The 20,210-nt window shown below is 46.6% G+C and overlaps 2 protein-coding genes across 5 annotated transcripts in view; one reads left to right on the forward strand and one right to left on the reverse strand.

Moving 5' to 3' along the window:
• CBL (Cbl proto-oncogene) overlaps positions 1-4,351 on the forward strand; it is a 31,235-nt gene extending 26,884 nt beyond the window's left edge. For 2 of the 4 annotated variants that reach the window (XM_081333773.1, XM_081333774.1), the window contains one exon: positions 557-4,351. In XM_081333773.1, coding sequence (XP_081189899.1) covers positions 557-840 — 284 coding nt within the window. In that variant the 3' untranslated portion in view covers positions 841-4,351. The remainder of the gene's footprint in view (positions 1-556) is intronic. The other 2 variants (XR_014027225.1, XR_014027226.1) reach the window with 2 other exon arrangements.
• Positions 4,352-4,572: 221 nt separating this feature from the next.
• Positions 4,573-20,210, reverse strand: part of MCAM (melanoma cell adhesion molecule) — a 28,530-nt gene continuing 12,892 nt past the window's right edge. Inside the window, exons 2-16 of the mRNA XM_081333632.1 lie at positions 19,077-19,207; positions 17,006-17,216; positions 16,808-16,878; positions 15,646-15,733; positions 14,666-14,845; positions 13,727-13,854; positions 12,760-12,898; positions 12,408-12,523; positions 12,001-12,142; positions 11,775-11,899; positions 10,398-10,530; positions 10,280-10,312; positions 9,266-9,407; positions 8,183-8,300; positions 4,573-6,606 (exon numbers count right to left, since the gene is read on the reverse strand). Coding sequence (XP_081189758.1) covers positions 6,577-6,606; positions 8,183-8,300; positions 9,266-9,407; positions 10,280-10,312; positions 10,398-10,530; positions 11,775-11,899; positions 12,001-12,142; positions 12,408-12,523; positions 12,760-12,898; positions 13,727-13,854; positions 14,666-14,845; positions 15,646-15,733; positions 16,808-16,878; positions 17,006-17,216; positions 19,077-19,207 — 1,787 coding nt within the window. The 3' untranslated portion in view covers positions 4,573-6,576. The remainder of the gene's footprint in view (positions 6,607-8,182; positions 8,301-9,265; positions 9,408-10,279; positions 10,313-10,397; positions 10,531-11,774; positions 11,900-12,000; positions 12,143-12,407; positions 12,524-12,759; positions 12,899-13,726; positions 13,855-14,665; positions 14,846-15,645; positions 15,734-16,807; positions 16,879-17,005; positions 17,217-19,076; positions 19,208-20,210) is intronic.

A 20,210-nucleotide genomic window follows, 5' to 3' on the forward strand; every position in this document is an offset into this window, starting at 1 on the left:
CTCCCGTGCTTTTCCTTTCCTGACTTTCAGAAACGGGAGAAATTGGCAGGCACTATAATGTTGAGCCGTTTCGTTTCCTTGCTCTTCATCAGGCATTGCTCAGAAGGCCTCTTGCGGCGATAAGCTCCTGAGTGCCACGATGTCAGCCCTTCGAGCAAGGCCAGACTAGAGGCCCAGAGCTATCAGTTGTTCAATCTAATTAATTAATCAGACCAGAACTGGAAGGGACCTTGGAGGTCTTCTAGTCCAACCCCCTGCTCAAGCAGGAGACCCTATACCACTTGAGATAAGGGGCTGTCTAGTCTCTTCTCAAAAGCTTCCACGACTTCTGAAGGCAATCTCTTCCACTGGTCATTTACTCTCACTTTTAAGAAATTTCTCCTGAATTCCAGGTTGAATTCCAGGTTGCTTCTCTCCTTGATGAGTTTCCCTCCGTTGTTTCTTGTCCTGCCTTCTGGGGCTTTGGAAACTCTGAAGGTGAATGGCCAGAAAGGAGCCACGAACCTGCCGATCCGAAATCCCCTTTTTCTCAGCTCCGTGCTGCTTTCTCTTGCAGATGCCTCGGACATCTCCCAGGTTCCCGAGAGGCCCCCGAAACCTTTGCCTCGGAGAATAAACTCTGAACGGAAGGCAGGCAGCTGCCTGCAGGCCGGCGGAGCAGGACCAGTCCCTGCGGCCTCCACGCAGCTCTCCTCCGAGATCGAGAATCTCATGAGCCAAGGTTACTCATATCAGGACATCCAGAAAGCCCTGCTCATCGCCCACAACAACATTGACATGGCCAAGAATATCCTCCGGGAGTTTGTCTCCATTTCTTCCCCCACGCACGTGGCCACATAGCACCTCTTTCGGCCCTGCCTGGAGCCCTCCTCCCGTGCGTCCACCTGCCTGGGCAGTCTCTGGCCCGCATCGGCCTGGCGTTGAGGGGACTTCCCTGCAAAGCCGGGCCTGCCTCTGCTGAGATTCGGTCATCAGGGTTTTGTGCGAGTCCAGGTGTTTGAGCGGCGCAAAGCGCAGCAGATAGGTGTGTCCTTCCACAACTTCCTGTCCCTCTTTGGGTTCTCCTCTCTTGGCCCACCCATCCAGCACCCCCCTCCCCTCCTTGCACTTTTCTGATTGGAGAGAACAGACCTGCTCAACCTTTCCTTTGCCGTTAGGATACGGGGAAGGGCTGCTTGGTCAGCTGGTCTCGTGCTGTGAATCCCCACCAGAGGCCAAGAGGCTGAAGGTATCTCCACATCCCCGAGGGTTTGGGGCACCACATGGGGTCCTCTTTGCTGCTGTATGTTTTGGCTCAGGCTTTTCCAACCCTCTGCTGTCGGGTACAGATCCTGGATGAAGCCAGAGGTTTTGGCGCCTTCCGTTTCCCCACCTTTCTCTTCCCTTTCTCCCGTCACGTTCGGTCCTCCTTTGGAAGCCAACCTCTTCCCGATGCCGACTTCACCTGCCACACACTGGATTCCACGGCGTGACAGATGTTGACAGTTCTCACTTGGATTGGGGAAGGTGTTTGGGCGGGGGCGGAGAGTCGAAGCCCCCTACTTTGCAGCCCCCGATCTTTTCTGCTTTGAAGTGAGCTGGGTTGGGCCACAGCGGCTGCCTGATGACATTCCTGGTGTTACGGTCAGTCCGCAGAGCTGCCCATCTTGGCAGCCTTTAGATGCCTTACGGCTCTTCCACATCCCTTCGTTTACCTATAAAACTCTAATTAAAAGTTAACCACAAGCATGGTCCCTTAGACACTTGCAGAAAAAAGTGTATGTAGCAGCCCCTGGAATCTCTTACCTGCTCAGTAGTAAAAATGCAACCATTTTGTGTCAGGCATCTATGGAACAGCGTAAAAGGCTCTTTTTCCTGGCTTTGTTATATCAGGAACAAAAGAAAGTCTGTGAAGAGCAATGTCCATAAAACACTGACTTTGCGATGATGCCCTGGTTTAAGCTCTTGGTGTTACTTTTCCTGGGTTCTCAGGGAAGAGATACGATGAAGCTGTTTTGGGAAAGGTCAGCAAGCATTTCCCCCCCCCCTCTTTTCCCTCTTTCCTCATCTGCTTCCCAAGTTGTCTGTGCCACCTGCAGGGCGAGAGCACGTAGCCCCTGGCATGCAAGCGGACATCTCGAGGTCCCCTGCATGATTTGGCTTCCGTGTTTAAATAGCATTAATTCCTCCTCCGTCATGAAGGATGCTTTCATTCTAAGAGGCCGGAGAAGAGGGTTTCTGTGGAGGTATAAGAAGGTCTTCTCTGGGTAGCAGGAGGCAGCAACAAGATGGCCAAGACCTCACGGGGATCTCCAAGCCTCCTGGGAAGTTGGCGATGCCAGTCCAATCTTCCTGCCTGCGGGTGACTCAAGATAGGATGGTTGAGCTTGAAGGCCTCCTGGAGAGGACTCTGGCTGCGTGCGAAGGAGGTGGGGATGGCACCTAGAAGCAGGGGGGATTCTACGTCCCTGCCGCAAGGAGAACTTTATTTTTAAAAGTTGCAGTGGCTTTGTTTTTTTTTCCCCTTCCCCCCCCCAGCCTAAAAATTGGTGGAACCCTTTTCTGTTTCTCTCCAGGATGGTGGTTAAATCTGGGTCAGTTCAGGAGTCAGTTCCTCGAGTTCTTTGCAAAACCCCGAAGAAGCTTTTGGTCTGATCCTTGGGGAATTGTTGACACTCCTTGCTGGAAGTGAGATGCGCGCATTGTATCAGCCCACGTCCTAACAAAGGAGAGGCCTCTTTTCCTGCGGGTGCCGTGCCGTGGATTAGACAGAGGAGAGCCAGCACTGCCGTTGCCACGTAGCCATCCGGATTCCTCTCCGGATTCCTCTCCGTGCGTTCCTTCATTTCCTTTTCACGCCTTAAATTTCACTAGGACATTTTCTTTTTTTAGAGCGTCTTCCCATGAATGTCATAGTCCAGCAAGCACTAGGGAAGTACAGGCCAAAACGCTTCTTTGGGGAGGGGGATGTTCCCTGCTGCTTTTACATTTGACTTTCCTCCACCCCACCTCCCTCCTTCCCCCATCTCTTATGGTTTTTTTTGGGGGGGGAGTGTTGATTTATTTTACCGAAAGCCAAATGTATAGTGCCTTTTCAATAGGGAAAATGCCGTTCCCCCCAAGGACGAACCTGAAACTAGATTTGAAACTTGACTGCAGAGCCCTGCAGCTCCTCCTGGGGTATCGAAGGAAGGAAGGAAGGAAGGAAGGAAGGAAGGAAGGAAGGAAGGAAGGAAGGAAGGAAGGAAGGAAGGAAGGAGCGAGCCAGCGGTTGGCCACCAGCTGGCGTGAGCAACAGCCACAACTAGCTCTCCCGTTAGCTTCTTCATTACTAACAACGAAAGGCTGGTGTTTCCTGCCTGAAGCTGTACTTGAAGATGGTGGGAGTGCTGCTGGACAACTTTTAACGTAGCTATGGGGACCCCCAACTCCTCCATCATTGTTTTCCTTCTTGAAACGGAGTCTACTGGTCCGGAAGCAAAATCCAGTTGGCTCCTTTTTTTTTGCCTTTGGCCACTGAAGGGGCAGAGATGGTCTACTAGCATTGCCTCTTGAGCACTGTGCTTGGACGTGTCCAGTGTGTGTGTGTGTGTGTGTGTGTGTGAGAGAGAGAGAGAGAGAGAGAGAGAGAGAGAGAGAGAGAGTATGTCTGGACAAGGATTTTTCTGTGGATTAAATGTTCAGTGCCTGTTTGGTTCACAATGGATCTCTTTCCTTAAAATTGTGTGGCCTCCTACATCCCAAGCACGCAGTTGCATTGAGGGACATTATTGGTAGCTTGCAGCAGACTTTGGAACAGTGGAATTAATCATGGATGACATTCCCACCCAATGATCAAGAGTTCTCTCTTTTTTTTTTTTTTTTTGGACTAAAACTGCGATCCGGGAAGAGGTTACACTAAACTATAAGTTATCTTTGCTGGGTAGGAAAGATTGGTTAATAATAAGTAGCTTTATTTCTCCTGAAGGTCAAGAACCAATGTAATATTGGTGTTTAAAAAAAATCAAGGTTTTCACTGACTATTTTAAAAGTTATAATATCATTAATATAAAAAAATATATTAGCAGTATTTAATCCTTTCAGACATGTAAAGAGTAAGAACAGAAGGTAAATATTCTTACAGAATAGCCGAGCTTTAAGATTCATTTGGGCTAAAGTCCTCCGGTTTTTGTTTTGTTTTGCAGATGCATTGTTAATGTTTTAGAGGTTATACTAATGTTATTTATTTTTTATTTTTCATTCTGGTAAGGGGCCCACTGAAGAGCTTGGTGGGAGGGGTGGGGGCCTTTAGGGAATTTCATGTGTGTCGATAAAAAGAGAAACAAAAGGAAAAGTTTTATTTTTAAATAAATTTCTTTGTTGTAGCACACGGCTTGTTTGATGTCAATGTCAGTTCTTGTGATAGGGAACCCCTTCTGCCAGGCTGAGGTGCGGGGGCACCCCGGTTTTAGGCGTTCCCCGAGAATGGTTTTTCCAGCAGTTTCACATCAATGAAAATTAGGCCCGTGACTCTAGACAAGGGCTCTCCAAACTCCTCAACTTTTAAGACTTGTGGACTTCAACTCCCAGACTTCCTTGAGTCAGCCATGCTGGCTCGGGGAACTCTGGGAGTTGAAGTCCAAGCATCTTAAAGTTCCTGAGGTTGAACAACCCTGTCTAGACACTGCTGGTAGACTTGATGGCCACACACAAAGCCCAGCTTTTGTCTGTTGTGCATTGTTTGATAATGGGTGAGGCCACCTTCCTAGTGAACAGACACACTTGCACCAGGAAACCTCTCTTGCCCTCCTCTTGACCCAGCTGATTTAAAAATAACCAAAGCCATTCCCCGAGACTCTCCTTTTTCCAATCTCCATGTACACAAGAGGCCATTCTTGACGACTTCTTTAGCTTCTTTATTTTCCATTTATATATATATGTATGTATATATATATATATATATATATATATAAAACCCTGCAACTCAGACACTCTTAAATTTACACACACGTCAACAAAAAATATATGTATATCTTCAACAAAAGCTTTCCGTTCTGGCATCTCCTGACTTGCATGTAAAGCACAGCAGCCCCTCACCTTTTTGGTTAACCCATTTAACCAGTTACTGTTTTCTAGCAAGATATTTACTATAGGGCAGAGTTGACCAACCTGGATAGCTCTTAAGACCTGTGGACTTCCAATTCCCAGAAAGTTGACTCAGCCTTCCATCCTCCTGAGGTCAGTAAAGTGAGGACCCAGATTGCTGGGGGGCGGGGGGCAATATGTTTATCCTGTAAACCGCTTAGGGAGGGCTGTAAAACACTGTGAAGCGGTATATAAGTCTAAGTGCTATTGCTATTTCCCCCCCCCCCAGCCAGCCATGCTGACTGGGGAAATCTGGGCGCTGAAGCCCGCAGGTCTTAGTTGGACACCCCTGCTATGTAGGGTCTTTCCTCCCAGCTTCAAATTTTAGAAAGGTGAAAATAGGAAACAGCAGCCAGGAGGAGGCAAAGGGAAAAGAGGAGGCATGAGTTGATTTCCACATGGGGATCTTGTCCGTTCCCAGCAAGGATCGGTTCTGAGGCATCCATCAACACTCCAGAGCAGCTAAACACGTCTTCCTCTGTATTTGGTCTCTGGCAGTGGCAACTGCCTCTTCCTCTTCCTCCAAGGATCCCAGCTGAACAGAAACCCAAGAACCGCCTCTCCAGTTCCTAATTTTTCTCTGGTTGCAGCCGAGGGAGAAGTGGGCGCTGCTGAGGGTCTTAGCAAAAATTACGGCTGGGGCTGTGGACATGAGCAGGGATTTCTTTGGAGCTGGAGGGAAGAGGGGACTAGCTGGAGATCTCTGATAAGAAGATGTGACTGTACACTTTTTACAAAAAACAAAAACTTCTAGTGCTTTTCAAACTTGGCAATTTTAGGGTGTGCGGACTTCAACTTTCAGAATTCTTAAAAGTTGCCAAGTTTGAAAAGCATTGCCATGTTTCTATCCTAAGTAAGAACCACAGAAAGAACATTTCACTTACTAACCGAACAAATTCCCCCGCAAGTGTCCTTAAACAAAAACTTCAAATGTGCTTCTTCCTTTTTCACTTTCGAGACTCGCGTCTTCGGTTCAACTTCAGCCGTTCTCCGTCTTTGACATGCTTTTTAAACGAACGTTTCAATTTACCTCCTTACTGGAAACAAAGACCCCTTACCCATTATCCTGTGCTCCGGCTTTACAAATTGGGTGTTAATGGTGTAACAGTTCTAATTCTGAACTGACGGGTTTGTCCAGTATTAAAATTGTGCCTACTTAAAAACCTTTTGTTCCCTTCTTTTCTAAAACCCGGAATGCAAACACATAACATACAACAGAACAGCACAGATCTGCCCACCCTCTAAACACAAATGCTCTGAAATTACAATGCATCAATCCACCTTTCCTTTCCTTGTTGTCTTCTTTGGGGAAAAAAAACAACATCCTCCTTGAAAAGACAGAAGACCAGATTGCAGAATATCCCGTACTGGGTCCATCTGGGCGTTGTTGGTTACTGCGTGTCTGAATGACGGGGGTGGGGTGAATGTTTTAGAGGGGGCAGGAGAAAATTTGAAGAAAACGGCCAGCTCTCTTCAGTTCCTCAGATCCATGTATTTCTCTCCCTTTGAGAGCCAAGAGAGGAAGATCTTGCATTAGGATCCAGAAAAGCATGCCTTTTTTTTTTAAAGATCCCAATTCACCCAATTCTCAGGTTGCTGCTAGCACAGGGAGAGCAAGTGTGTGAACGAGAGAGCAAGTGACAAGTTTCAAGACAGGGCAAAAAAAAAAAAAAAGCACATGCTGGCTTTTTTTGTTTTGGACTCTTGCAAACGACCCACTCTTCCTTCACCGGAAAGGAGAGGACAGAAGGTTGCCAAGCCGGCTCTGGGTTCAAAAGAAGCAGGGAAGCTGCAGTCCAGGGAGATGCTGAAGCGAGGCACGTCTGCGGAATGCGCTCAACCTGTTTCCTGCTCTAATGTCAAACCTGCATTTGCACCCTGTGGGGTAAAGAAACCAAACCTGCCTGGATTCCCACGGCACAGCCCTAAAGAAAACCCTCCACGCTGGGCAAAAGGGCCAGCTAGTTCTTCTGCAACCTGTTCCGTGATCCCAGCCCGAGTGGGTGCCAGGGCGAAGTGACTGCAGAAAAGTAGGGCTTCAGAGCGAAGGCCCGCCTTTCTGGCTGCCAAGGAAGGCCTTGCCTGCAGGGTTGGCGTCTGCTGAGAGATGCTGATGGGACGGTGGGGAGAACTGCAGCCCCAAACAGAGATGGGCAAGAACAGTATTTCTCAGCTTGGATGACTTTTTAAGATGCGTGGGCTTCAGCTCGCAGAATTCTACAGAATGCTGGTTGGGGAATTCCGAGAGTTGAAATCCACACACCTCCTTAAACTTGAGCAGCCCTGCGCTAGAAGCTAGAAGCTCACAGAGGAAAGTGCTTTGCGCTCTGCCGGTAGTCCACAACCATTTGTTCAGCATCTGTTCGAAGTTGCAATGGTGCCGAAACTTGTGACTTACCACCAGCCTTCGCTCTCACAACCACCACAGCATCCCCACAGTTGTGATAAAAATTCAGGCACGGCAATTGGCATGTATTTACAACAGTTGCAGCATCCCGAGGTCACCTCTGACCTTCACAGCTGGCTTCCAACAAAGTCAGCTGGGGGGGAACCTGGATCCGCTTAATGGCTGCATGATGGCAGTGATTTGCTTATCCACCATGGCAAAATAAAGGGTGCAAAAATTGGGCATGATTGCCTTGCTTAGCAACAGACATTCCTGTTCCAATTCTGGTTGTAAGCTGAGGACTACATATTAAATTGCCCAGTAGCCTCCAAGCCACGATGCAACTGAAGTGAACTGCAAAGGAGGAATGGGTGTCTGGGTTTCTGATCTTTGGGGCAAGATTGTACCTTGACGGTATTGTCATTTTTGGGGGTTAGGAATACGTATTATTGAGGATTTTAATCTTTTTTAAAAAATCCTGTAAGCTGCCCAGTGTTGCGTTGTAGCGAGATGGGCAGCAAATAAATTTAATAATAACGAGAAGGAACTGTTTGCTGACAGCCCATCTGCACCCCAAATGGTGGCACCGATCTGGAGGGGGAGGATGGATGAAAGTTGCTCCCCCCGGATACACGGAAGGAGGGCACTGCAGGAAAGCAACCCCCCACCCTTTCAGCTGCAGGAGCTGCCTACCTGGTCACCTGGCGATCTCTTCTCACCGTTGGCACCCTGCAGAAGACCCGCCTCTTCAGGAAGTTTATCTGATTTTACTTCAACTACAATCTCATCTTTATGTGCTTCGGGCCTGGTGCTGAAGAGGAGGAGGAGGAGGAGGAGGAGGAGGGAGGAGTGTGACAGTGTTGAGACAGATCCAGATGGGGCTCTGGGGAAGGGCGTTGCAAGGGGAGGGGGCATGCTGCAGGTCAGAGAGGAAGGGGCACCCTTGTCTCTGCTCCCTGTTTCTCGCGTGAGGGCAGAGTTGCTTAATCCAGCTGGAAAGACCCACAAGAGGCACTTTCGCTCAGTTGGACACTTTGTTAATGTAAAGAGGCCTGTGGGAAGGACCACGGGAGACAGAAGGAGGAAGAATCGCAGACTAAACAAAAGGCATCTCGCTCCACAGAAGGAAAAACGGGCAGGAAGCATTTCAGAAGGGACCCTCCCTAGTTTTGGCAAAATTAAAAACTATAGGAGGGGGAAAGTACTTTCAGACTTGCAAGATTCTCAAGGTTGACTCAGCCTTCCATCCAGTAAAATGAGAGCCCAGATTGTTGGGTCAATATGCTGCCTCTGTAAACCGCTTAGAGAGTGTTGTAAAGCACAATGAAGTGGTATATAAGCGCTATTGCTATTCTGTTGTGGTCAGCTTACAATAAAGGTACATGTGGTTGGTGCTTCTTGTCTGGACAGCTCTGAAGGGCTGTTGTCAATCTTGTAAGTCCGAAAGTATTCCTCTACTTTCCTGTTTCCCTCTGGTTAATGCTTCCCACGGTTCCCACTGAGATAGCTGTTGGACGAGAGTTGTCTAGCCTTTGACTTTCCTTCCTGTATCAAGGCCATCCTCACAGACCATTAGGGATTAGGGGGAACATGGAGGTTCCCGATTGCTGCTGTGGGTGGGGGGCAAGGGAGCAGAAGCCAATGAAGCCACCTGCCCACCCACCCCTCGCCCCTGCATTCAGAAGCTGCCTGTTGCTGGGCGCAATGAGATTGGGAAGCATGTGGCCTCAGATGGACAGACAAAGGGAACTTTCCCAGGAAATGCTCCCAACTTACATTTCTTGTTTGCCGGAGCGTCCGCAAGCCAGCTTGCCTTTCTTGTGGAGGAAGTAAAGGACGGCCCCCAGGATGGCGAAGACCATCAGGAAGACGATGACAGCCACGATGATCACCCCTTTGCTGTCCTGCGTTATGGTCTCTGGAAAGGAAAGGAGGCGGAGATGGAATGGAACATCTGATCTTGGTGGGGTTCCACTTGACGCATGAACAAGCGGCAGCATTTGGGAAAGGAGCCTTGCTCAGGTCTCCTGCACTAGCCTCATGTGGAGGGGGGCTCAGCAGAGGGAAAAGCCATATCAGATGTCCCAGGGTGGGCTGGAGAACCCCCTAAAACAAATGTCCGGGTGGGATCCTTGCTAGTGGCACTGTTCGAGAGCTGTGTCAATTGCAACGCAGGCATGGATCAACTTCATCCTGGTCATGAAGGGATCAAGCTTTCGTCTAGAGTACAGGTAATCTTTGACTTCATGGCTGCTCACTTAGGGACCATTCAAACCTATGCCAGACCTGGTTCCAAAGTTCCAACAGCTGCCCCACCTCGTGACCGTGTGACCAAATGTCGGGCACCCAACAGCGGCTGCATTTATAGCTCTTTGCAGCGTCCCGCAATCGCGTGACTGCGTCTTACAATAGACTTGTTGACAACCGGCGTTCATTTCTCATTTTTGACAAAACCAACCCAAAACAGCAAACCTCTGGTTCACTTAACAATTGTGGTACCACTGCAGCCACTTTACGACCGCAGTATTTGCTTAATGACCACCTCAAAAATCAGGTGGAGCACATGTCTGATCTTCCTTTTTACAACTGCCACGACTTATGACGGAGCTTTTAAGATATGCGAACTTCAACTCCCCAGCTGGCACGCAAAACTCTTCACCAAAGCCTCTTTTGTGAGTTACAAATGGGGCGTCTGCAGGGAAGGTGCCCCCCCCCAAAGCCAAGAACGCAGCTGCAGTGGAGTTCCTGCTGCAATGCCTTTTTTGATGGTGTCTAAGGAGAAGCACTCACCTGTTTTGTCGGGGTGGTCTTTGGTTTTCAGCCCTTGAAAGGAAGAAGAGACACGCTAAGTAAACTCTTTGAGCCATCAAGACCTTTTTCTTGCAGTGGGGAGGGGGGAACCACTTACGGAGCAGGAAGTGCTGATTCTCTGACCCCAACTCATTTTCACCACTGCAGTTGAGACCTGATTTGAGGATTTCCTTGGTGACCAACACGGAGAGAGTGCTATTGTGGTGGTATTTCCGTCTGGAGGTGTGCACCTTTAAAAAAGATGGAACAGTTCCTATTTTGTTGTGGGGAATTCAACAGTGGGTTAGTTGTTGTTAGTATTAAATAGGAAGAAGGCGAGAAATTATGATCAGCAGTCCTAGGAAACAAGCCTTAAAGATAGTCCTTGGTTTATGATCGGTCACTTAGCGGCCATTTGAAATTTCAACGGACTTGCAACCCAGTTTTGAAATTCTGTTGTCACTCCTCTCCCCCTATGGTCACGTGACTGCATTTTGGATGTTGGGCAATCAGACTGCATTTAGAGTCACTTGCAGTGCCCCACAATCACCTGACTAGAATTTATGATGTTTTTGTCAGAAATTGGTGTTTATTTCCAATTTTCTGGCCAAACCCAGTCCGGAGAAAACAATGGATTCACTTAATGACTGCAGCGTTCACTTGGGGAATGCCGCAAAACCGCCCCCTGCCCCCCCCCAAGCCTGCTTACAAGTATCAAGACTTGTGGCCATAATTCCTGGCTCAATTATGGTTGTAAATCAAGGAGTACCTGTACAGGTGAAGCCTCTGAAACTAGCAGTATTTATTCCCTTGCTCTTTTCAATTATTGTCTTTGAGGGCTGCTGAGAATACCGGGGACCACCAAGAAAACAAGTGAAGGGATGATCAACAAACCAGCTCAAAATTCTCACTTGGGACAACAATGGCCAGGGGGTATTATTTGCACACTGGGATATTTTTCTCAAGAGCCCAAGCTAGATCCATCCAATTTTGAAGCCAATTTTTCTTTTGTTGGATTCTCTTTACGCCCCTACTCCAGTTTGGGTCTGTTTTGGAAGAATTACCCGGCTAACAGACAATACAATCCCGAACTGCCTTTATATCATTGCTTTTACAGCAGCGTCCCCCAATCTTGGCAGCTTTAAGAGGTGTGGACTTCAATTCCCAGAATCCCCCAGCCAGCCAGGGGAAAGTCCATACATCTTAAAGCTGCTGAGATTTGGAAACGCTGCTTTACCCCATTCCAGAGAACTGCAAAGAAGAGAAATAAACAAATGAAAGAAAAGGGGGATAAACGCTGGTCCATGGCTGACATAATCTTAGCCAGTGTGGGCAGGAGAATCAAATGTTTTGGAAAGCAGAAATCTGTGTGTGTCTGTGTGTGTGTGTGAGAGAGAGAGAGTCAGAGAGAGAGAGAGAGAGAGAGAGAGAGAGAGAGAAATATCCCTCTGTGAATGAACTTGGCCAAGGCGGGAGGCCAGAGGGAGCCACTTACCGTGCCGTTACTTGTACTCCAGGAGATGTTCATTCGAGGGACCGAGTAGAAGCTGCAGGTCAGATCCACCACCTCACCTTCCTGCACGCTCAGATTCTGCTTCAGAAGCACCCTTTGGGGCTTTGCTGAAAGGGGAGAATGGGCAGATGCCGGGCACTGCCTTATGGTCCAAGAAGTGCCCAAGGGAGAAAGGGGTGAGAGCTACTGGGTGCCCTATGGTGCCTACCTCGAACAGCAATGAAAATGTGCCGGGAGCGCACCCAGTCGGGGAAGTCTGGCATTGTCACCACACAGGTATAATTGCCCATTTTTTCGTAGGTGATGGAAGTCAAGTTCAGGACAGCACCGTCTGCAATGAGCTTTCCTTTCTAGAATTAAAAAAAACACCCTGTGGTCCCCCTTTCCTTAGATTTTTTTTTATTCCTTCCCTCCTAAGAATTTTGTCTCTTTCCCTCTCCTTTTCCAGCTCACAGCTACCTCCCATCTTTCACAAAATGGAAATGAACTCCACCCATCTTGCATCCCTGCCTTGCCCACCACCACCTTTCCCTCCAAAATTGTCGACTGCAGCCCACCTTTACCCCACAGTCGCCTAGCCACCCCACTGGGCACCACCACCACCTGCAGCATTACCTTCTGCCACTGGAATTTCAAGGATCCAGATCCTGTGGTGGAGCAAGTTAGGACCAGGTCTTCTCCTTCCACTGGTTCCTGGGGTCCAGCTGGGAAGATGGTGGGCACATCGAGGTCTGGAGGAGAGAAACAGGCTTAACCCTGAGCCCAATCTTTAGTTAGCCTCAAAAGGGACAGACTTTCAAAGTGCCTACAACAATCTAGAAATTTCCTGGGATTCCAGCAGTGTATATCTCTGCTCGAAAGGAAGGGACGTAATTTGGGATTAGACCTGTAAGTTCCCAGTAAGAAGCTAGCCTGGTCCCTGTCCTTTGAAATCAGAAATGAGCACTGGGAGGGGAGAACTACTCACAGTTTACCATCAGATCCACCGAAGCGATTAATTCCTCAAGAGTGTGCAAATCCAGGGCTTTGCACCAGTAGAGACCACTGTCATTTCTCATGACGCTGGGAAATGACAGCTTCCCGTCTGGAGACGGGTATTGTGTGTCCTGTTTAGGGCAAAAGAGGTGGTTGGTGGACTAGGAAGGAGATCCCACCTCCCTCCCACAGCAATCTGGTTTTTAACTTAATTAAATTCTGTTTATTTGTTCCTTAATGTTTTAATGTTTGTAGCTCTGTTTTTATGACATTTTTAAGCCGCCCAGAGTTGCTTGACAGGGAGATGAACAGCATATAAATTTAATCTATCTATCTATCTATCTATCTATCTATCTATCTATCTATCTATCTATCTATCTATCTATCTATCTATCTATCTATCTATCTATCTACCTACCTACCTACCTACCTACCTACCTAATCAATCATATGGCACATTCACATCACATTTTGAAAAAAACCCAAGAGATTAAAAATACAAAATATGAAACATAAAGCCTAAAATATTAGAAATGAATGCCTAGATTGCAGATACAATTTTTCACTTTATTTGTCACAGCCAGGAAATCAGAAAAAAATTTCCATTATGGGCTCTGTTGTGGCACTCGGATTCCATACGTTGGATCATTTGTTTTTCGACCTTGCAGTCACCATTTGGTGACAGTATTTTGCCCACGTAGGATAAATAAACAAAATAAATAGAGAGAGAGAGAAAGGGTAGTGGCAGAGCTAGGTCTCCATGAAAAGGTTTCCAAGATTCAGTTCCTCCAGGAGTTGGTAAGCCATTCAACAGGGTGTGTCTGATGTGTATAAGCAGCTCCGTCAAGCTGGGAAGGCTGCATTCGTACAATCTTACCTGATTTGCTTGCAGTTAGTCATTCCATGGTTTAGCAAGATGTGTGGCAAAGTTGGAATGGGGTCTGGGATAAGAGGCTCACCTCCGTCTTGAATAAAGTGTATTCAGGAGGTGGATTCCCATCACCTTCACAGACCAAGGTCACGTTGTCTCCTTCCTTCAGCTCTTGGTTAGACTGGTCCAGTATAAAACTGAGGTTCTGGGTGGCATCTACGAGAAAAGCAGAGCAGAACCATCCGTCTTCTGCAATAAGCTGCCATGGATTATGGGGTTTGAGGCCCACTTTGGCTTCCTCAGCAAGGCTGGGAATGGGAAGTATAGTAAAAAATATTCAGATTTCCCTGAGTAGTTTTCATCCTGAACCCGTTTCCTCCTATGATTTATTTCAGGTGCCCCATTGAATGTCCCCCTGGGAAAGGTTTTAGGTAACTTTTGGGAAAGAAAAAATCTTGGTTGAATTTTACATGCAGTGAAAGCTGCCTTGGCAAAATCATTATCTTGAAAACTGGATAGAAATAAATAAATATTTGTTTTCATTTTTTACATACATACATATATATAAATATAATCAGTATTATTGTTTGTTTGTCAGACACACAGTGTTTTCTGTGTGCATGAAAACCAATCAATTAATAATCTCTATAATTCAGCAGGTGGCAGCACTGGCTCACATTTATGATTGGTTGCAGCATTGTGTAGTCCTGTGATCACAATTTGTGGGATTTGTTTTTGCCAGTTTCTGATGAAAACACCCTGGGGAAGCTGGATTTGCACCCACAACTTGACATGATCACATGACTTGACCTACAACTGGGGAGACTCAACTTAGGACTGTGATAAAAAATGGTCATCCCATCGGGACCAGAGACAGGGTGACTCAGCTTACGACCGCAATGACTTGTGACTGAAATCCCGGTCCTTATTGTAGTCATAAGTTGAGGACTATCTAGGTCAATTGCCAGCGTTACCAAGCGCCGTCTCCTATGGACCCACCCAACCCAAGTGCTGAGCCCAGACTTACAAAAAACGTTGATTTTGAAGCTCTCTGACACGGCGGTCTTGTTTGTCCCCATCAGGGTATAATTGACTTGGCAGTGAAACTCCGCCTCGCGATCCTCTTTGGTGACTCGGGCCGAAAGCATGCTGCGGACAGTGATCAGGCCGCTGGATTCCGTGATGACAGTCGGGTAGATCCCTATTTCTGGTGGAGAAAAAAGACGAAAGCAATGAGGTCAGCCTTGTTCCAAATAACTAACCTGGAGTGGAATAGATCAGGTTCAAAGTGTGGCAAAAACAGTTGTGGTAACCCACCCAGGAATGCTCATCCATTTGATCAGTCACATTGAATCGATCCCGTTTTTGAGATAGCGGATCAAGGACGGCATCGTACATTCAGACAAGGAGAAGTTCCTTTAGTTGTGTAACCATGTTTTAGCCCAGGGGTGTCCAACCTCGGCAACTTGAAGACTTGTGGACTTCAACTCCCAGAATCCCCCCATTCCCCATACTGGCTGGGGAATATTGGGAGTTGAAGTCTACAAGTCTTCAAAAGTTGCCAAGGTTAGACGCCTGTGTTTTAGCCAAATCTGTCATATTTGGAAGTCTTGCCTACTGTTAAGCCATCATTCCCATAGGGCAGAGTCTGAAGGTTGAAACACTGGTCTTTCCTGCTCCCAAGTCAAAAGATTTCCATCTCATCTTCTCCTGCTTCATCCTTAACCTCTTTCTTTTTCAGCCGAGATGGGCCCCCAAAGCCATCATCCTCAATGCCACCCCAAAGAGCCAAACACTTACTGTTGGGGAAACAAGTTTCCCCTGGATCCAGAATCAGATGGCATTGTTCTCGCCCACAGGACAGGAAATAGAAGAAGACAGTCAGATTGTCCTGGATCACAAGATGCCAACCTTAGAAGAGGGCCCTTCCTTTTCCTGGATGACCTTGTGAGCCCTTTTCTGGCTCCATTTCTAGGGTGACCTTTGGAGAACCTCAACAAGACATACCTTCATCCTTGGGGTGAAGGACTTCCCTGTTCTTGTACCACACGATGCTTGGAACCGGGAAGCCATTGCGGGCAGTACAGGTGGCTATCTGAAGAACAGAAACACTGACAAGATCAGGCCTGGCAGCTCAGAACAGCTCAGATAATTAACATGGGTTCAGGGTTCAAATTCCAATTTGGAGGTAGAAACGTTTTTTACAGAGCTAAAGGGGAAATCTGCCCTTGGCAACCATCATCTAAGGCAGAGATGTCCAACCTTGCTAACTTTAAGACTTGTGGACTTCAGTTCCCAGAATTCCCCAGCCAGCTGGAGATGAAGTCCACAAGTCTTAAAGTGGCCACGGGTGAACACACCTTATCTAAGGGATTTGATTTCTATGCAGCTTATGCAATTATATCTGCCCCATTATTGTGTGCCTACCTCCTGTGCTCCAAGGACTTCTAGAGATTAAATTAATACTTTTCTCTACTTGTCCCCACATATGTGTGTATGCTCCAAATTTATCCCATTCTATGAATTAAATTAAAAAGAGACCACACAAAAAGGGCATGATTTAAAACCCCTTATTGACTATTTGTGGGAAACAGAAAACAAGGAATTCATGATACCTGCTTTCGAGAATTTAAATAAAAATAGTAGATTATAACTGAAAGCAATGCTAGAGTCAGAGGGGAACTTAGATTTATTCTTAAAACCTCCGTAAAAGAAAATTGGAGGTCATTTCTTTCCCCCTCCCTTTGAATTCTGCCTTTCGTTTTTGCTCTTTTCTTCTCTCTTCTTTCTTTCTCCCTTCCAAATGCTAGTTCTTGCTAGTTTTGATGTTGTATTCAAACTTTTTTATATTGGAGGAAAAGAGAATGGTACGATCTATTCCGTAGCTCTCAGAGGTGAGACGTTAAAAAGACAGAATGTCAGGAAACACCAGCCCCGAATGGCTTCACCGCTGTGCAACCACCTTACAGAAAATTAAAATTAAAAAGTGGGCCTTTGCGGAATGGTCACCTTCATTTTTCTGACTTCTCCCTGCTCCGCTTGGATCTTTCCAAGAGAAGCTGGATGCCTTCAGAGCAGGGGATGGACCAGACAGAGGTCCAAATCTTAGGGTGAAGTCCCCTGCAGAGATGTGAAACGTAACATCCAGGCAACACAGAGCGACCCCTACCTCTTGAAGCGTGGGTTCAGAAGCTCGCCATCCGTCTTTCGCCAGCTGAAACTCGGGGGCTTCTGGGGCTTCTGGAAGAGAAGAGCATCAAGACAGAGGTCAGGCTGTGTGGCAGAAGGAAGATGCCTTCCACCGCTTGGACCTTCCTTGCAAATCCCTTGAATCTGAGATACGGGTTAATGGAAGTGGACCACTCACTTGAGACCTGCAGCTTGGTCCGGTTCTCGCTGACACCAAGGCTGCCGAGCCCCACTTGGCAGATGTAGAGCTTGGCATCTTGCGGGGTGACCTTCTTGATGGCAAGGGAGAAATCCTTGGCAATGTTCAGACGGTCTCTGTACTGGTCTTCTGCCCAGTCTTCCTTGTCTTGGATCAAGGAGATGATTCTCTTCCGTGCCATGTTTCCCCCCTGAAAAGTCCAAGAAAGGGGGTGAGCAAGAGAAATGGGAGAGGGGTCAGGACAGAGAGGGACAGAGATGACTTGCAGAGGGTCCACAGAGGATGGGCAAAAAACAGTCAAGATACCAACCACCGTGGGAAATCTGAAGCTCAGTCTGTTTTTTATGGGTTCCAACCATGGTTGCTGCATCTGGATCATACCTTGTGTAGATCCCCCTAGAGGTGGGCCATTTGAGGCCAACTCCTCCTGGGGGACTGTCTTCTCCACCTGCAGCCCAGAATCAAGACTCAAGACAATGCAATGGGATTGATCTGAAATCCACCAAGTGACGGCTGGGAAGAATTACACTGTTGCATCCAAGCCAAGATTGAAGACTGAGAAGATGCGAGAGCATCAAAATGAATACATTGTTTTTTTTAATAGAATTACTCTGGCTTATAGTGCAGTTTTAGGCTTAGGATTAGCACAACTGGATCTAAGATTTGGGTTTCCTGTTAAGTGAATCAAATCCAGTTTTACAACTTTTTTCTGACTTGGCATGTCAGAAGGTTGCCAATACCTTGACCAAGACCCCGGAATGCTGCAACCCTTGTAAATACACCCCTGTTGTATGGTTGGAGATATGGGCCACCCCAAGATGAATTTGTTGCATTTTTCCAAGCAAAGCCAGATTACTGGGAAACTGACCCAGGATTTTCAAGCACCCCTCTAGGTAATCCTTGACCTTCAACCATTTGTTTAGCAACCGTCTGAAGTCACAACAGCATGGAAAAAGGGACTTACAATGTTCCTTGCACGTATGACCATCAAATTATCCCCATGGTCATGGGATCAAAATTCAGGGGCTTAGCAACAGGCGTGTATTTACAAGGATTGCAGCATCCCGGGGTCTTGTCTTCACCATTTGCAACCTTCTGACAAGCCAAGTCAAGAAGGGACATTGGATTCACTTAACAACCCCACAATTCACTTAAGAACCACAGTGATTCACTTAACAACGGTGGCAAAAAAGTTGTAAAATTGGATGTGATTCACTTAACAAGCAACCCAAATTCTAGATCCAGTTGTGCTAATCGTAATCCTAAAACTGCACTATAACCCAGAGCAATTCTAGTAAAAAAACCACAACCACCAACATATTCATTTTGACCTTTTTGGGAAGGCAGCCACATTCCAAGAAATCAAACTCAGCATTACTGAAACTTCCATAAAAGTAGGGCTAAGAATTTTCCTTCGGAGTAAATGATAAAATAAATCGTCCTACGGGGGCAGTGTTGAACTTCTTGTTGCAAGAGACATGCTTAGTCCCGTTTTATACAAAAGCCAACCTGTCTTTAAGATTTATCCATTTTAAAGCTTTTTTTTTTAAAAAAAAATCAACCATGTAGAAGAGGTAAGAAGTCAACCCTTTCTGTTCCCTTGCTTGCTGCTCCCAGAATTATTATTATCAGCAATAGTATTTTTTTAAACTTGTACGCTGCCTGACTCTGAATGACTCTGGGCAGCTCACAACCCACAAAGAAATGCCAATAAAATCAATGAAAACCAGAGATAAAAGAAGATAAAACTTTGAAACAACCCAAACCTCTTTATTTCTGGAACCATCAAATGTGGTGCTAACACCATTTTACGCTCCAGGAAGATTTGCCAAAGTTAGAATTTCAAAAGAGGCAAAGGGAAAACGGAGAGACACGATAACAAAAGGATAAGCCTACAGGAACAGGAGGCAGAAATGAGGCAGCACAGCAGCCCTAGAGCTCTGTGCGCCTCAGAAGTTTCCATACCTTTCCACCCTTGGTGGTACTTCATGGAAACCAACATTTCTTCCACCTCCCCACCCCCAAAATCTGATTTTTTTTGTTTACTTACAGTGAACCAGTTGATGTAAGCGTAGCTGCTGTTCTCTGGGAGAGAGAACTCACAGTTAATTACAGCTGTTTCCCCAATTTCGGCTTCTACCACATCTGGCATGGAAACTTCTACATTTGCTTCTGCATCTCCTGGAGGAGGAAAAAAAAACCAGAATTAAGGGCTACAGTCACACCTATCTAGCTTCCATAGGACTGCCGTGAGCATCTGGCTCTGTCCACCCTATTAGGAAAATCAATTCTACAGGTAGATTAGTAGGTAGATCAGATACTTATGACAGTCACTTAGTGACTGTGTGAATTTATAACAGACCTCCTGTGAGGAAAAACCATCTTTTGGAGGAGTGAAAGCATGTTAGGAAGATATAAATATAGAAGGACTACATGCTAATTGGCACAACCTTGGCATCCTCAATTCTCAGTCCATTTTATCAGAACTGCTATGGCAACGCAACTGAAACGTTCCTTTTCAAGACAATAACTGTTTCTTGTGGATAGCAAGAGTAGATGGGCAGGAGAATAACTTGAGGTTTGCTAATTAGGACTATTCACGCTTATATCATCTGTTATCTTTGCCAATGTGTGATTATCACTTTCTCCTTCTTTCCTGAAAAGTAGGAAGGCACCCGTAGGAATCCCATCTCAATTTTCTAGAAGGAAATTCCTCCAGGGCGCACTGAATAAATATCAATCAATCAATCAATCAATCAGAACAGAGCTGGAAGGGACCTTGGAGGTCTCCTGGTCCAACCCATGCTCAGAAAGGAGACCCTAGACCAGGGGTCTTCAAAATTGGCCCTTTCATGACTTGTGGACTTCAACTCCCAGAATTCCTCAGCCAGGCACCATTTCAGACAGGTGGCTATCCAGTGCTTGCTGCAAAAACTGGAGTGAATCTTGATTATTGGTTTTATTTTTGCGTCCTGTGTTTGATTCTATACTCCCCAGAGGTACTTATGGCCCAGTTTCAAAAGTTCTGATGGCCACTTCCCTTTTCCATATTCACATGATCCCATTTTGGGCACTTGGCATTTGCAGAGTCCTGTAGTCAACCATTTAATGGCCACCATGTCAGGCACAAGTAACCAGGGGCGTTCACTGAATTCAAAGCATTATTGTTGCTACCTCTAATATA

The sequence above is a fragment of the Vipera berus genome, assembly GCF_964194415.1.
Source record: "Vipera berus genome assembly, chromosome: 8".
Classification (NCBI taxonomy): domain Eukaryota; kingdom Metazoa; phylum Chordata; class Lepidosauria; order Squamata; family Viperidae; genus Vipera; species Vipera berus.